The sequence below is a fragment of the Halyomorpha halys genome, unplaced genomic scaffold (assembly GCF_000696795.3).
Source record: "Halyomorpha halys isolate HHAL.00 unplaced genomic scaffold, Hhal_1.1 Scaffold91.1, whole genome shotgun sequence".
NCBI classification, from domain to species: Eukaryota; Metazoa; Arthropoda; class Insecta; order Hemiptera; family Pentatomidae; genus Halyomorpha; species Halyomorpha halys.
This window is the reverse complement of record NW_027110755.1, coordinates 364,529-383,189: the sequence shown is the minus strand read 5'-3', so window position 1 is coordinate 383,189 and position 18,661 is coordinate 364,529. Positions and strand designations below refer to the sequence as shown.

Genomic DNA, 18,661 nt, shown 5'->3' with positions numbered 1-18,661 from the left:
GTGAAACAAGAGGTCTTGAAATGGATGTAAGAGATCGCGGGACAGTTCTATGAGGAGAGTATGAAAAAGCTTGTGCCATGACTTACAACCTGCATAGAATGGGAAGGTGATTACTTAGAAAAATAAGTAACATATTATGGGTATAATACCATGTAATTTTTTTTAATACATAGAATTGAGTACTCTTACTTTCTGGACATACCTCTCGTATTATGGGGCATTTTCTGAATATTTAATGTTATTTTTCTAAAAATATTTATTCTGTATTTTATCAAAACATTTAATTTAAGTAATGTAGTACTCTTAAATTATATTTTGAGAATATATTTTTTCCAGGTTTATGGATGATTTGCAAACTGAAGTGTTGGAAATTGAGTTCCAGGAATATGCAAAAGGCAACGATACTATCAGTGAAGTGGACTTTGCAAAGATAATGCTCAGATACACTCAACTTTCAGCAGAGGAGTAAGTCCAAGAAGTCATTCAATTCTGACCTAAAGGCTCACTGACCTAGAATAAGATGTTATTGTATTCATAGTAACATATTGCAAAAATGAAAGTTACTATGTTTCCAAGTTAGATTGTTTTAACTGCTGGAAGTGAACTTAAAGTATTTTATAATTATATATACTGCTATGTACTAGTAGCAGATTTACTTGGGATGCCAGGATAATCGCTGAAGGCAATTATCCAAAAATAAGTTAATTAATTGATTATAAATTGAGTCCTAAAAAACTATTATTATAATTGGATTCCTTTCCAAAGGCTGTTTGTGTGTTTACCAGTTTACCAATTAAATACCTTTATATTTATAAAATGTTCTTACTATTAATTTTATAGGATAATAAAGAGTGGTATATTGGGATATATAATAGTATATAAACTACATAAAGAAACTAAATATTTATTTACAATTTGTTATTATGATTAAAAAATGATTCAAATGATTCAGATAAAGGTTGCCATAAAATATAGATTATTACATGATTACTTATTAGTTAATTTATACTTATAGCTGTTGATGCCGTGGGATGTAGTGCCGTAGGTGTCTTCTGTTTCATAAGGGATGTCCAGGTGTGGTGGCCCTTCTCACAACTTCGTCTGGTCGAAGTGCATCCTGACTGTGACTCCGTCTAAGCCTTCCTGTTGAGTGTCCGTCTGCTCTTCTAAATTCCCTCTCTGTATTTTTCTCCAACTTCTCTTTTGGGGCGTTACCTTATTTTTAAATCTCATCTCTGATTGGTTATCGATGTCCGAAGACTCCCGAGGCAGGCGTCCCCCTCCTCAGGGCCGAGGATGCGTAACAAAAAGTTTGACTTGTCCAGGAAGGGCCTGCACCTGGTTAATTTGATTCTGGTCCCTCGTCCCAAACTATCATTTTTGTAACTTAAAGGTTAGCCAATCTAATTTTCTCAGGGGCCTCTGGTAATGTGACAAACTTAATACAGATGTTTTCACATCCGAGGATGCTAAAAGCTTCCCAGAAGGATACCCTGACCAGGTATAGGGGCAGATGACGAAACACCTTAATCATATGCCGGATTGTCAATACATAGCAATACGTTTCAATTAAAGATATAATATCTATTTAATTATTAGCTAAGCTCTTATTTTTATAAAATAAAATCATTGAACATTTACAAATATCATTATGGGAAGATTGTAATGTTCTATGAATATTGATATAATTCGTCCAACTGAAAAACCAATCTCTTTTTTGCTTTCTTATACTGGTTGTACCGCATGTATGGAGCTGGGCTCTGTGGAAGGTATACTGCAGGTGGAGTTGTGTTACCTCCCCTCTACCATTTAACAATGGTAGACTATTGAGGAAATTCAACCTTAGCTGCATCTAGTGGTGTTTTAAAGAATTGATAATGCCTTTTCTATCTTCTGGATAGGGTATGATTTCAGTTAATAAAGCTGGAATGGGCTCAGGTGCCTCAACAGTCAAACCTTTTCAGCCCTCCAGAATCACGTATACCTCTAGTTACCTATCTTATCACTTTATTATATATAAGGTGTGTAATACAACTTTTTGTCCTTACTGGGGTATCATTTTGAACCACACAAAATAAATATAACTTTTTTTGTAAATAATATGCATTAATTTTCAATAACAGTATTATATTCTAAGCCAGGAATCAAGGAGGGTAGGAAATAAAATTACTATAATATTATATACAAATAATGAAATTATATTGTATATAATATAATATTTTGTACTAATAATGATATATTGTATACAATATTAAGAAAGAAATTCATGAATTACACCATGGAAAACAGAAACACATTAAAATTTTATATTTAATTATATTGTTGAATCCATTATACAGTTAAATAATAATGACATTTAAAAAACAAAATAAATATACAACTGATTTGTCTAAATTTGTTTTGTAACGCGAGATAAAGATAGGTTTACTAAGTATTGTGACCCTGTGGACCATCTGCCTTCTCAATGTCACTCTCCTATCAGTCCAACCAACAAAGGTTTATTTTTAATTCTGTACCTTGGTACAAGAATGATCGATGTCCATTTTATTTGTTTTGTTGTTCCAGGGCACATCGGCCGTTCTTTATTTTATTGTAGATATAGAAGTGGCCTGAATTTCATTTATTACTCAAATTTAGAAATGACATGAACTCAAAGTTTGTATATTTAAACATTAGCCTTTCTTTTACCATGATAAAGAATTCTTTAGTGATATTTTAATCATGGAATATAATGATTTTTTATGTGGAGAATTCACTAGTTTGATTGCATTCCATATTTTTTTTGTTCCAAACAAGTATAATATTTTTTTTTTTATTTATTACTTTATTATAAACAAAAATAAGGTTGAGTTAGTTTGAATTCAGTATGTTGATTTATGTTTGATGAATCATCAGCTATGAATGAACAAGTAATGTAACCCCCAATGCTGATCTGTTTATATGACTGATATAATAATCCAACCTTGAAACAGTTATATGAGAATAACTGAAGATTCCTTCTGCTATATCTGAACTTAGCCTTAATAAAGTAATAACATTAGTGTTTCATATTTTTTCAGCCATGGACAGTACTTGGAGCGTCTTATGACTCGTGTCAAAGACTCGATGCCAGGAATCACTTTTGGAGAGTTCAAAGTATTCTGTCAATTCCTGAATAATTTGGAAGACTTTACTATAGCTATGAGAATGTATACACTTGCTGATCATCCAATATCGAAAGGTACATAACAATATTAATACCTCAAAACCTTACTTCATTTAACTGACTTGAAATAATTTGCAGACGAGTTCCATAGAGCTGTGATGATTTGCACTGGGACAAGCCTCTCACGACACCTAGTCCACACAGTCTTTGCTATCTTTGACGAGGATGGGGATGGACAGCTCAGCTATCGGGAGTTCATCGCTATCATGAAAGACCGTCTCCACCGAGGATTCAAGGTATTTACCTTAGTTTATATAGTTATTTAAAAATATTGTCTATTTTGAAAACAAATTTTATTATTCTGTTACATGAATTACACTAAATAAAACCCTCATTGCTCTCATTTATTCCAGTAGTAAGCTTTTGGATTCCTTTCAAATATCAATTCAATTTCATTAAATTCTCTATTTTGGTGTTTTGAATTTAATTGGTCACATATTTTTTCATTCCAGACTAACACGAAATCAGAAGGCTGGGATGCTTTCAAACATTGTGTTAAACAAGAACTTAAAAATCCTGCGTAAGTTTATGATTTTATATTACTCAATCTACAATGTTACATTGTTATCAAGTTTCTAGTCATTTTATATATATATTAAGATACATTTCAAAAGCTATCAAATATTTCAGTTATCTTTAATGATGTGCATTCTAAGACTTACGCTATTCATCGTAATTTTGGAAATATTACTGATCTAATTTTTTATTTCCACCTAATATTGCATTGTTTCTAAGTATATTGATATTTTTTTTTCTTAAAACTAATATATATTTAAAATAGCATAAAACTATTTGGTATTTAAATTACTGTATGCTATTTCATAAATAGTTTTTTTCAACAATTTTACACTTACTGGAATGTTATTGTTGTGGTGTATGTATGGAAGACTATTTGTCTAAAGATAATAAAATATTTCATTATTTATTTAAACATATATATAATTTTTACATACTTGCATATTCCCTTGTGATATTGATTAGATGTATACTGTTAATAAATATGTATCATCTCTGCTGAATATAAATCAATTGTTAATAAATGCTGTCATTGCAATATTGGTTTTATTACCCAGTGTTCCTTAATTTATGTTTAATAGACTACCAAAGCTCCCCTAATGCTAGATTTGAGTATGTGCTATTAGATTGAATGAATACAATTGAAAGTTTTATTTTACTCACATTTATTTTACATGTTACATTTGTAATCTTTGATACCAATTGATATTTAAAAATATAGCAAAAAGTTCTATATACCATCTTTGTTAATAATTGTCCTATTTCAATTTTTTATTTTTTGTTGATAATTTAATCATCATTTAAATTACAGCTGCAAAATTTGCTATATCTTTGCTAACACATCCAATTAATCATATTAATATATATAATAGATCTATCTAAGATATATAATAGATCATTTTTTTAAAAATTGTTTAGGTAATTTCATTACCTGTCATTTTATCTCATATGTACGAGGGTAGTTTGAAAAGTTCTCGAAATCACCGAGTGATTCAGACAGTGATGTCAGTACTAGAGCAATGAGGTTCCTGTGCAGTAATCACACATCCTTTGTGAGTGAACACGTGACGTGAGTGGTAGTGACGACTCTTTGTTGTTGTTTTATGCGTAGTAATTTGTGAGAATGAAAAAAACTGAGATTCGAGTAGTGCTTAAGTACTTTGTAAAGAAAGGTATGAAAGAAAAGGAAATTTATGCCGAGTTTCAGAATATACTGGGGGACTGTATTTCTTCGTATTCAACTGTTGCCAAGTGGATCAAGCGAGTTTAAATTTGGTCGGGAGAGTTTAGATGATGATCCACATAGTGGACGGCCAAAAAGTGCTACAACCCCAGAATTTATCGAAAAAGTGCGACACCGACTGCATAAATTCGATTTTTGATTGAAAGTGCGTGAGATTGCTGAAGCTGTAGGAATGTCATCTGAACAGGTATATCACATTTTAACCGAAGAATTGAGAATGAAAAAATTATCTGCAATATGGGTGCCGCGGTTCTTGACATTGGACCATAAACGCACCAGATTGGAAATGTCTGAACAAAATCTGGCCCGTTTTCAGTCCAACCAACAAGCTTTTTTGCACCAGTTTGTGAATACAGATAAAACTTGGGTCCACTACTATCCCCCAGAGACTAAACAGCAGTCAAACCAGTGGAAACATACTGAGTCACCACCACCAAAGAAAGCAAAGGTAGTACTTTCGGCCGGAAAGGTTATAGCCTCAGTTTTCTGGGATGCAAAAGCCATTCTGCTGATAGATTATCTTCCTACTGGCCAAACAATTACAGGGCAATACTACGCAAACCTCCTAGACCAACTACAGGAAAATATATGTGAAAAAACGCCTGGTTTGGCAAGGAAAAAAGTCATCTTTCATCTGGACAACGCCCACCCGCACACAAGTGCTATTGCCATGGCAAAACTTCATGAACTGAGGTACAGATTGTTGCCACATCCACTTTATTCACCTGATTTGGCGCCATCATACTTTCATCTATTCTCAAGCCGAAAATTTTCCTATGTGGACATAGATTTCCTACAACGGAAGTACTGACAGCCAAATTGGAGAGGTATTTTGCAGGCCTGGAGGAATCTCATTTTCGAGATGGGATCAAGGCACTGGAACATCACTAGACCAAATGTATTAGTCTACAGGGAGACTATGTTAAAAAGTAAAAGCAGTTCCTTCGTGGTAAGACACTTCTTTCTAGTTCACTCTGAGAATTTTTCAAACCACCCTCGTACCTATATGAAAAAATGTATACAATTGAGATTATTGTTGCAATTTAATTTTAATCATAACTTTTTTCTACTGGATAAATACAGGATTTCAATAGTTAAGAACCTTCCCTGAACGATACCGAAAATTTTGAAAAAACAGCATGTAAATTAGTGAATAACTTTTGTAGGTCTTAGATAAGTAAAAAAGTACCATTACATTTTTATTTATATAGATATTGAAGAAATGGGCAATTAATGTTTATTTTCGTTTTCCTTTTATTCAATATTCTAATGAACCAAAGAAGACTTAATTGTATGATACAGTATATTATTCAACACTATATAAATAGTGATGTAAGTGTTCTGTACTAATGATTGAGTGAATTAGATAAGGCTCAGTCATTTGTAAGTTGCATGAGAACACAAATACACCAAGTTATTACTTAGATTAATATTTGGTCTGATTTTATTTTTCATAATGACCATTGCAGTTACTGTCCAATCATCTATTGATGAGGTTAAAATCTTTAAATAGAACCTAGGAACTCCTAATACAGAAATAATAAAAACAAATAAGAATGTTTCCTGTATAATCTCCTTTGCAGAGGATAAGAGACAACAGTTCCAGGCCTGTATTATATAATGCTTATGCAAGTATGTATTACAGATCCACTACCGCGGCATGTTCTGTCAACTATCACACCAGCCAAAGTGCAACAGCACTTCCATGACAGAAAATGGTGTCATGATGGTAACTGTTATGCAATTCACACTAAGGGTAATTGCTGCAATGTCACTGTGTAAACTTTATACCAATTAAAGAATATACATATCATATTCACCTTATGGCCCAGAAAGAAATATCCAGGTGTTCTTAGCTTGAGAAGGCATCTATTTTGCATGTTAAAATAGCTGAGCCATCAGTAAATGTTGTCATTGGGGTTTTAGAGTGTTGTGGAATGTCTCAGCAACATATGTTTAAAAGCTTCAGAACCTGTATACTGCCCTGAGGTATTCCAGCTTTGTTTATTTTATATAAGAGAACAACAAAACCATTTTTACACAAAATACATATCCTTTAGATACAACTGTAGAATTAAGAAGTATTATTGGATTATAGATTGATGCTGTTTAAACTCATACTGAAAATTTGGAATGACATCTTATAACTTTAGAGATTAAACTGAAACAAAATGCTTTCAAAAACTTTAGATAAGGAAAGCAAAAGATTAATTGAATGGTAAGAATTTAAACTATTGGTTTATTGGGTTTATGAATCATAATGATTATAGAATATTTCTAAAGTGGAAAATTTGTTGTTCTTAAAATGGATTTAGAAAATTTTGTTAAAAACATGATGGCTTTTTTTGGTTTATTTTTTAAAACAGTGGAGGAATCATCTTTAGACAAGTTTCTAATTGAATTCTTTTATCCTTCGAAAATATATATATATATGCCCTTATTGGCATGTAAAGAAATGTGCTTTTCTAAGCACCTGACTTGCCCCAGAGCTATCATGATAAATATGATTGTTCTTGCTAAAATGTTCTTTAGAATTACTGTACATTTGAATATTTCAAATTGAAATACCTTAATGGAGGAGTGGAAAAATTTTCATCCACCCCAGGGGCTGACACTCAAGGTAAGCCACTGGTGTGTTTATAAAATAAATTAACAAAAAATATTTTTTTTTTTTTCTAAACTACTGGAAATAGTACAAACCAGGACTATGTTAACAAAATAAAACTGTAGTAAAACGTTTTAAACTACATTTTCTCCGTTTTGAGGGAGTAAAATGTAAAATATGTTGACATTGGTTTGATAGAAAAGTGATAATTCAGCTTTCCATAGCTGCAGTAATGTTGCATTTACACGAAATTGTGAGAATTTATGAATTATTATTAACACAGGATATTGGCAAAAAATAAATATACTCCAGAAATGTATATCAAAATTAGTATTTAAGGGTCTGAAAGCAAATCAGATTTGATTTTTAAAAAAATTGTTTGGCCTACTACAGTGGAAGCGTGGTTTGCTTTGGGTAATCAATGGGGTTAATACATTTAAACTCATTTAATATGATCACCAATGCTTTGTTCTTATTGTACCCAAAAAACAAATCAATTGGTATATTGTAACCAGTGAATACATGCAGCACAAGGACGGAATACGATAAAATAAAAATTATATTAAATATTTTTTTCCTCTGCCCCTAGGGATATTAGATTTTCATCTTGGCGCATTGTCACGCTTGTGACATATCATAAAGTAAAAAATTAATAATGGCAGTTTTGGGACTGCTGGCAGAAGTGTGCAACTTCTGAAAATGAAATAATGTATTCAAATTTTATTAATAACGATCATGCGTTCCCTTTTAGCTTAAGGCAGAAAATAATAATTAGAATAGAACAGCCACCCTCTAATTCCACCAGAGGATATATATATATATATATATATATATATATATACACGTGTGTTTGTGAGCGAGCGTCATTTCGTGTGTATTTAATGGGCTTAGGCCTGCTCTCCCCTTGGCGAAATTCTGCCTTCGCCCGTGTATGAATGCAAGGAGGTTAAGATGGGCTAGACAATGTGGCAGGAAGCAATTCATCAGGACGCCACTACACAACAATGGATGCCAGTATGGTAGGCAAGAGGCCAAAAACCAGATGGATAGACAGAATCAACAAAGGTGCGAAAAAGCTGCATGGAGTAAACTGGAAAGCAGTAGCCCTTGATGGACTGGCATGGAGAAGGCTGGTTCCGGCGACCAAAGATCTTTAAGGTCTGTAGAGCCAAAAGAAAAAAAGTAGGCTGCTATTACATAACAGGATTGTTAAGCTAGTGTATGCTCCTACTCTCTTGTTACAATAAACCACTTTTTCTGCTGAACTTGATCAGTGTTGCCCCACCCTACCCTCCACTTCCGTTTCATTTCATTCCGCGTCACGAAATCAATTAACTCCCGTATAATTTTATTTCTCTTGAGTTGTAGAACATAGGGTAAGAAGTTTCGTTGAAATCGGTTAAAGAAAAAATACTAATGGAGCAATAATTTCACTGAATAGCTGCTGGAATGTTTAGAGGTACTTCCCAAAGCTGACTAGATTATATAAATAATTGAGGCATGCTGGTAGTGGGTGACGATTTTTATTAAATATTCAACAATTTATTTTTGTGACTATTACAGAAAAGAATTCTATACTCCTCACATCTTCATACTAGCTCAAATAATTTAACGGGTTAATGGTGCTTTATTTACTTCCGTATATGAGGTTAGCCACATAATTTCAATTTCGTATCTTACAAAACGAAAGTACCAAATCTAAGATAGAAATAAACGAACCCGTTGAGTTTGAATTCAATAATTTTCGATTGGCTACAATATCGTTCTTCTAGAGTCCTCTATAGGGGCTGAAGCATATCTTTTATATCATGACATTATGCTTCAATTATTTAAGGAAAGGAAACCAATAGAAAAGGTTCTTGAAAAACATTTACACAACTGCCTTCTGTTTTTACTTTAACTTAGCTATGTATTAAGAAGAAGTATTGTAGGAGTTAGGGGGAGACGGTAGCAGCATGCATGGTAACGCGCCTGTCTACCAACTCAAAGGTTGCGAGTTCGACCCTCCAGCCCTATTCGGAATTTTTTCAAGTACATATATAAATATTCAATACTCAATCACAGCCTCCCTCCGGGCATTTGTGCGCCCGTTAGCCATTAGTGGTACTCACAAAAAGAGGCGTGGGAGTGACGAACCCACCCTATGAAAACCACGTCATGAAACGTGCGCGATGTATTTCCTTAGTACATTGCGTGAGCCCTTGGACCTCCATGGTATGTCGCGCCAATATAATAATAATAATTGTAGGCGTAAACATTTTCAAATTCCAATTCTCAATGTTAATACAGGTGTTGAGGTCCCCTGAGAAGAAATAATCAAGTTTTAGAAAATGGCCCGTGTGAAGTAGACCTAGCTCACTCAAATTACTTATTGAAGGCAGCTCCATGCCTGGAGTATGACAACAACTTTGTCGATAGAATCGACTGGCCGGAAGTGACTTGTTATAAAATCGATTTTTCACACTTTTCCGATTTTCTCGAAAACCGCTGAAACAATTTTGATTAAACTCGATTTCATCATAGAATTGAATGGTCTTTATTGTGAGATAGTTCTCATCCTCATTGAAATAATGTGACAGGGCTTGAATACCTTTAATTTTGTCTACTTGAAAACACTGGGCACTTTCTGAAACCTACTTATTTTATTATCAGAAACTTATAGGTCAGAAGGTTATTCCTACAACCCACCTCAAAGTTCTTGCTACATTTATACTTTCACTTTGTTTATACAGTACAACTTCTCTTTTGTGGTTTTGGACTATATTTATTAGTTAACTGCGACAAAATATATGTTGAGGGTTACCTAGTCATAATTATTAATTTCTTATTAACATGGGCGGCTTATAGGCATTAACCGCACATAATTATCTGTATTAAAATGGAATGTAAATCATATTTTTCATATCTTTATCATCATATCATAAGTGCTACTTTATAGAATCAATGTTTAGATTTTCTCCACAACGGCTGTAACGATTTCCATCAAACTAAACCTAATCGATTTACCGATCTATGTGCAATTAAGTAGTCTTTTATGTCAGCTAGGTGTTATCTTTATTGAAATAGTTTGACGGTGCTTAATGCACATTTTTCAAAACATCTTCCTCTTAAATACCTTTTTAAAAAATAAATTACCTTTAAGAAAAAAATAAACAGTTCTCATTGTTAGCAATAATAAATAGAGAATACTAAAGTATTTTATAAATAACTGAAGAAGAAAAAAAAAACTTACATCTGAGTTGACCGTCCGTTTTTTCCCAATTGCATTACTGCTTATATTATCTTTTGTTAAGCTACTGTATTCCTGGCAGTAATAAAATTTATATTTTTTATTACCACCTTGAGAAACCCTAAAATACGATTTTTTCTGTTAAGAGAAAAATGAATATTTACTGTTCATGATTTTCGCCTTCTCTGGGCCTTGAGATTTTTTTTTTTCAAAAATCACAAAAACACAGAGACATCTTCAACACAAGCCCACCATGATTACCCTATAAATGGGTGACGCCTGTAGGGCCGTTAGTGAAAGTGGTATGAAGAGCCCTCTGCACCAAATGTTTATTCCAAAATCGGATATAAAGAAATACAGTAACCGAGTGCAGAATAGGCACCAAATTCGACTGGATGGACGTGGTAATCAATAATGCTATTCACTTTAAGAAGTACTATTCACTTGACCATTTTTAACTAGTTTTAAAATACAGTCTTGGATCTTTGTAACATTGCGCGATATTATAAATATATTTTGTTGTTTTAAGCGATTTTTGTTTACATCAACTAAAATTCTTGTATGGACATAACAATAATCATTTTATTTACTTGTAATGTTAAATCATTCCTAACATTAGACATAATTGATACTAAGCTTTGTTTATATATCATTGTTTAATATTTTATTATTTTATAGAAAAAAATCAAGAGAGGATGAAAAGAATAAGAAGGTCCGGAATAAAGAAGCATTGAAATACGTGTTTTAAAAAAACTGATGTGCCTAAAGCAAGGAATGCAGTTCTAAGCGGTTGTAGAATATTCAATGGAAAAATTATATGGAGAAATAGACAATTAAACATGCTGTTCTTTAAATATGTTAATTTTTAAATCTTTATTCATAGGTTATCCATATAATTGATTTTTTGACAGATTTGTTTCTACAATTCCACACTACAGACACAGTTCTTAATAATTCGGCACTACTGTTTGGATTGAAGACGTAAGTAATGGAAGAAAATCGCTGGAGACAGTCGTGGAAGCTTTCCGTTTCCTAGATGCCTCTGTAGAACGCATATACCTCATTGTTGCGATAAACACAATGAAGGTTTATTTGTTGAAAGAAACTGAGAGACAAGATAATTTTTGTCAGTTTAGGTCCTAGGTAGGTCTTTGAAATAACTAGAGGAATATTTTCTCGAAGATGGCCTCAAGTACTCTTTATGGTTTCTCGCTAGCACCCTTCAACCTTCCAGAGTCTTCGTTACTGCTCTTGGCTCCACCATTTTTCATTTCATATTGATTCAGATCATATCGTTTTATTCCACTGTATCACATAAATAAAGACCTAAATAATAAATGTACCTTCACTCATTAATACACGTTTATCTAAAGATATCAAAATGAACATATAAAATACAATATTTAACTTATAAAAGATCTTATTGGAAGAAGATAGTAGACCGTATGAAGTAGATTGTTAGATGATAGTTCGGGTGGCGGTCAATATCGGTACCAAAATAATAGAAATAGTTTGTTTTTTTTAGTTGAATTTGAATTAAATAGTTTTTTCTACTATTTTAGTACCTTTATTAATCGGACTATAAAGATTTTAATTTTAATTTTAAAATTGAAAATTTTATTAACTGTTTTAAACTACATTACATAACACTTTTTAAATTTAATTGTACTATTATTGAAAAAAAAAATACTTCACCTGCTTCGATGAGGTTTATTGCGTTGACACAGACGGATCCGTAAAATACACCGATATGGTCTCATTCTCTAAAATCGGAGGCACGGCTCTGGTCTTGGATCCGACGGTAAGATTTGATAGTAATGGACTCAAACAGGTAGGTGGGGTGGACAAGAAGAAGGAAATATATGAAAAATGCATCATTTTCTTTCGGAAAAATTCGGAGAGATATTTCACCGGGAAAGGCCTCTGGTTTGGATCTCGCGGAACAATACCAGATAGAACAAGGAGCTTCTTAGAAGGTCTAGATGTTAGCATTGAGGATATTGCGATCTTGGTGGAAATAATATTTTGGAATCCCTGGAGATAATACATCATTATCTGCATGGGAATTAGCTCTGAGATTATTCATTGTTTTATTTATTTTAGTCTATAGGCCCGTCGATTTGTGTGTTTTAACTTATTTATTCCAATGCCTTATTTATTCATCAAATTATTTTATTAGTTTTTTAAAAACTTATTTATTCAGTCAAGTAATTTTTTTAACCAACTTTTTATTATTATTATTTTTAAAATCTATATATCAGTTTTGTTTTTATAAAATTTATTTGTTTTTCTGTGAACTGAACTACTTATTTCTTTGGTTTGATTTCACATTGCTGTCTAATGATAAAATTGTTTAATGGATCGAACATGAGTAGCGGGTCACAGTAGAGGATCTGAGAGAGTAAATTAGGGAGGGTGAAATAAAATTAGGAAATGGAATTAAAATAGTGAAATGGAAGGGAGAAAAAAGGAAGAAATTAAAATATTTTTATTTAGTGTGTAGACTAGTATTGATTGTAAAAGGAAACTGTGGGGGGGGGGGGGAATGTTTTCTTTCTTTTATGTTATATCATATAAATATATGTCCGATCATGGATTGATTGGTATGCTGTGTAATGTAGCTACCCAATGAATTTGGGCAGCATAGCTGAATGAAGCATTTCTCATTTCTTTACAAGTTTTACTTGTATTCATCTACATATGTTAACATGTTAACCTCACATCTCCACATTAAAACGATGAACATTATTTTGTGTTTATAAATTAGTTACTAAACTATTACTAATTTTATAAAAATATAACTCAAAATAAATAAACTAAAAATAAATTTCACCTTTTTACAAAAAAAAAATTGTTTTCATATGTCAGTCGTTGGGTGGTGAAACATGTTTTATCTTCAACTAGTACTCACCTAACATGGCTTAGTTACTAAAGATTCTTTTAACATTTGTGAAATTAGCCGGTAAAACTTCACATCATAAACAATTTCAGTTACCATCTCTTACGAACTCGTTTGTGTTGGAGGTTAGAAGAACAAATCTACTTCTTTTTATTCAAATACGTTAGCACTAGAAAAAGTTCTTGAGACAAACTTATAAAGTTTGTTCCAAGAACCAGAATGATTGAGAACTGGCGAGGGCATGTGCAGTAGTTTTGCCGTTCCATGGAGGCTAGCCCCAAACTATTCAGTCGTGCAAATTTATGGCTGAATCCAAAGTAGATTTTTAAAATTAAATAAATAAATAATAAAAATTTACATCCTCATCTCCTTCTTTTGTTATAATATAACAACAGGGGCAGTGTAAGACTCCAGCGGTAGTCTGGGGTCGACGTACGAAAAGAAAAAAAAAAGAGCCCAAAAGGAGAAAAAAGGCAGTTATCTCACCCCAATTTTTGATTGCTTTAATGAAAACTATGTAAAATTACTAGTCAAAATTGATGAGTCTGCCAAGTATAGGTAGGGGGAATAAAAAATGGTGGCCGCTATTTCAAAACGAAAAAAAATATTAATTTTTCATTCGGAGCTTATATCTTAAAAACTAGCAACAATACAAGAAAACCTCATTTCTCAAAATGAGAGCGTCATTTAAAGTAGAGTAAATTTGCTAAAATATGAGCACTAATAGAATTATTTACTTTAATTAGTTCTCGAGATATAGCTTTTTAAAAAATCAACATTTCATAAAAACATATCTAAACATCTCAAAAAACATTTGACGTACGGATGTCTATTAGTTCAATGAGCTATAAAGTAGTTTATGACGTTTATTTTCGTAGGAGTAGTAGTTTTCATGAAATTTGCTAAAATAAGTTGATTTATAGTTGTTCGGAGAAATTTTCAATTGCCAAATTTATTATTCATATGTGAATATCATAAAAATTACCACCCCTACGAAGATAATTGTTTTATACTACTTTATAGTAAGTCAAATTTCCTTTCTTTTGAGTGCTGGCAGACATATGTGCGTCTTATGGGTCTAGAGATATATTTTTTCATAATTAAACATTTTATAGGAACAACTAGAAATTAACAGTTTGTGAATTTATTTTGTCAAATATATGAAATATATATATAAAAACTACTACTCAATAATACTCTGAATAAAATAAACTATACAAATACTCTCAATAAACAAGGTAATGATTTTTTTATTTAATTGCAAAACAAATTAAAGAAGTGTATTTTAGTAATCATTATTTATTTAAAAATCAAACTGCAACATCATAATTGTCTCCCTAACCACAATTTCATGGATTTCTTCTTCAGCTGGATTAACCAAATAAATGTTTATATCCGAACCCGCTAGTTGTTTTGGTTCATTATCAATTGGAGGTAGCTTTAACATATTGAGATAACTGTGCATTTCATGGATGAAAAACATTTACTTGGTTATTTGTAAATAAAATGAGTGTTTTCAATTTTTGGTTTGTAAATTTAAATACTTTGAATGTTTGTACAGAAGTCGGAACTAAATCAAAAATATGCCGATCGCAATTTTTCGATTGGTTGCGAGGTGAAAATTTGAAAAAGGCTTAAAAACTAATTAATACTTATTTTTGAGGTGTAGATAGTTGACCGTAGATTAATGATTGGAGAAGTTTGTCGGGGGGTGCGGTCAGCAAAGAACAACATAAATAAACAAAACCATATTTATTTATTTTATGCCGACGTTTCGACCTGAGTTTCAGGTCTTCATCAGGGGTTATGGCGTAGAAGGTAGGCCTGCAACTCACGCTTTTAGGCCTATCTTCTACACCATAACCCCCGATGAAGACCTGAAACTCATGTCGAAACGTCGGCATAAAATAAATAAATATGGTTTTGTTTATTTATCTTGTTCTTTACTGACCGCATCCCCCGACAAACTTCTCCAATAATTATTTTTGAACGATAAAGAGACAGCAAGTTATGACTAAAATGGAAAAAAACAACTTTATTTTGTTCTTCATTATTATTATTAGCCACACACTAATGAAGTATGCGCGTAATAAGCGTATGCAGTCTCGCTTGAGTAAGTTTTTCAATTTAATTAATAATAAGTGCAATTTAATTTGTTTATAATTCAAAAAATATTTAAATGATAAAATTCTGTCGTATAAATGACATAATTAAACAATACGCTATATTAGTGTGATTATAATCAAAATAATTATGATAAGGTTTGTGCAGAAAAATATTAAAGTCAGTGTAAGTGCTGTTCTTGAGCAGAAATAATTATGGATAATTATAAAAATAAATCATCTAAAACAGTAATAACTGAACTACAATCACAAGTATTTTATGAATTTAAAAAAGATTATTTAATTTAATATAATATTTAGATTTAAGTTTATATTGTGTTTATTTAAATTTTTACTTTTGTTTATATAAGAAATTATACCTCATATATAAATATTTTTTGTAGTGACACCGCTATCCGCTGATCTATATTGTAACTACTGCAGCCACCAAAACCGTTACGAGCCAACATGAAGAACCTAGCTGCCGCAATGTAAACTACTACAGTAATCATACAGACATCGTATACTGAAATGTTTATTTCTTGTAAATCATTTAACTTGACTTGTATATAACCATTTATTAAATTATTTTATTCCTACAATAGCGGTTCAGTACAATCTAGTGCTATTTTTGGAAATGTATATTGAATCATTATTTCACTCTGCCTTCTGTGGATCTCTCCTCCTTACTAATTATTTTCTTCTTTAAGTAAGGATCTGCAGCTAGTCCTTTTAGAACTTGCCAACCTTTTCACGACTGTAGGCTCGTTACCTACGGAGTGAAGTTTCCATCCTGCGAACATTTACGAATAGTTACTGTAAAACTCATCCTGTCATTCACCTCCTACCTCATCGCCTAACCTACTAAACACGCATTGTGGAAACCTGGTGTAGAGTACCTCATCTTATCAATAGGAAGTCAGAACTTATATACAAAATTATACACAGCCACCTCCATATTTTCTTCTATAATCAAATATTCTGCCTTTTTCTGATGTTTAATTGAAATATTCAATCTATAATTTAATTTTGTTGAAGTATTGAATTAATAAAATTTTATATTCAGATGTGTTAACTATGTAATGTTTCCATATTAACCAAATAAATAAAGCGTAACCAGAATATTAAAAAAGTAATAACCTTTAATATTTTCTTTTTTTTTTAATCGAAATAAAATATAAAAATGTTTATGATTAAGGTATGGAACGTATTCATTCATACATTTGAGGCATTCGGTCGTAAAACATGGTAACCGAAAGAATCTTTCGGAAATTTGTGTTCTTAAGAGGATAATGTCGATATCAAGATATGGTAAGTGATTATTTTTTTTTAAAGGTAAAACATTCTAATAAACAAACAATTTAACATTGTAAAAGTTTTCATTTCATACATTACCATTACGATTCATACTACCGAATCACTCATTTATGTATGTAGACTGTTACAAATCACAGCATAAGTACGTATATCAGCGAACTATTTTCTAAGTCAAAATACATGTTCTGCACTTTAAGCCAATAAGATAAAATGCATTGCAATATAACTGTTTTGCAAGAAGTAGCTATTATAATCAGAGTGATATGCAAATCTCAAAAATGACTTCATGGAAAATACATAGTTGTATTCTTGATAGATTTCCTAATATTAACAAAGAAACCAATAATAAGAAGGAATAATCTTCGTGTCTTAACGAGAATTTGATGAATTGTAAATACAGGCTGCTTTTTATAATTATTGTTGTATAATGTTCAGTTTTATTTAAAATTGTAAACAAACGGTTTCTTGTAAAAAGAATTTGAATACACTCAGGCTCAAAAACGTTTTGTATATTGTAAAATAATATATTGCCGCGTGTTACTAAGGCCAAGAAATAAACAACAAAAACAATTTTTTTATCTTTTATGTGAATTTAAATATTTACAATACTTTAACTAACCTAGCGTTACTCTTTTATTTTTTTTTTTACACACTGTCCAAAAACATCTGTTTTAATTTATCGATAATTTCAATTATAATCGATCGACCAGATAACATCGTTACACTGTCCCATCTTAAAAGCTGTTCCTCCCGAATAGAGCCTTCTTCACATCCTAGATTTTTGAATATTTCTTATATGTTAACTATGATGCCGAGAAGAATCTGGTTTTGATTTATCTTAAGTCTCTAGTACTTTTCTGCTTCTGCTAATTTCTGATTTTCCAATTTTTTTTTTTTTTTATCATTATTATTGTCCTCTCCATGTCTTGAACTGATTGAGTAATTTTTATTAGCTCCATTTCCTTTTTTTTTTTTTTCGTCTTCTAAATTTATCCCTTCTACTATATGCTTTACGTCTGTTAATATAATTCCTCTCTTTTTCACGTCTTCTTCTTCTATTAACTCCCTTCCCTTTTTATCTTCATCATATCTATCATTTTCCCTCTTTCTCTCCAGCTTCAATCTTCCCTGCGACGAGAGTTCTCGTCTTTTCTTTTTTCTCTCCATCTGTGATCGTCAGCATCTCTATCAACAATCCTTCTCTTATCATCGCCACTTCGTCTATGCTTTCTATCTTTGTCTCTATCCCTTTCTCGTTCCCTGTTGTAGTCTATTTTACTAGAATGACTATCCACACTTCTAGAGGTTTCCTTATCCTTGGGCTTTCGAATATATTGTACTCCAATACCTTTTTGTATATCATTCTTGACTACTTCGAGCTATTGGGCACTCGCTACATTTTAACCGAGTGTTATCGGTCTCGGTAATCTCAAGCTCTGCTGTAGGTCCAGATCAAGCACCCGTCTGTAAAAATATCGACAGCCATGTTTTCCCTGACGTTCTCTGAAACCATAACATTTGTCAACTCCTCCAGTTTAGATAGTT

At 31.9% G+C, this 18,661-nt stretch overlaps 1 protein-coding gene across 3 annotated transcripts in view; it reads left to right on the top strand.

Annotated features, from left to right (window-relative positions):
- Positions 1 to 11,660, top strand: part of MICU3 (Mitochondrial calcium uptake 3) — a 60,038-nt gene extending 48,378 nt beyond the window's left edge. For all 3 annotated transcript variants that reach the window (XM_014415045.3, XM_014415047.3, XM_067048868.1), the window contains 5 exons: positions 337 to 465; positions 3,060 to 3,220; positions 3,284 to 3,441; positions 3,658 to 3,725; positions 11,477 to 11,660. In XM_014415045.3, the coding sequence (XP_014270531.1) occupies positions 337 to 465; positions 3,060 to 3,220; positions 3,284 to 3,441; positions 3,658 to 3,725; positions 11,477 to 11,546 (586 nt within the window). In that variant the 3' untranslated portion in view covers positions 11,547 to 11,660. The remainder of the gene's footprint in view (positions 1 to 336; positions 466 to 3,059; positions 3,221 to 3,283; positions 3,442 to 3,657; positions 3,726 to 11,476) is intronic.
- The last annotated feature ends 7,001 nt before the right edge of the window (positions 11,661 to 18,661 follow it).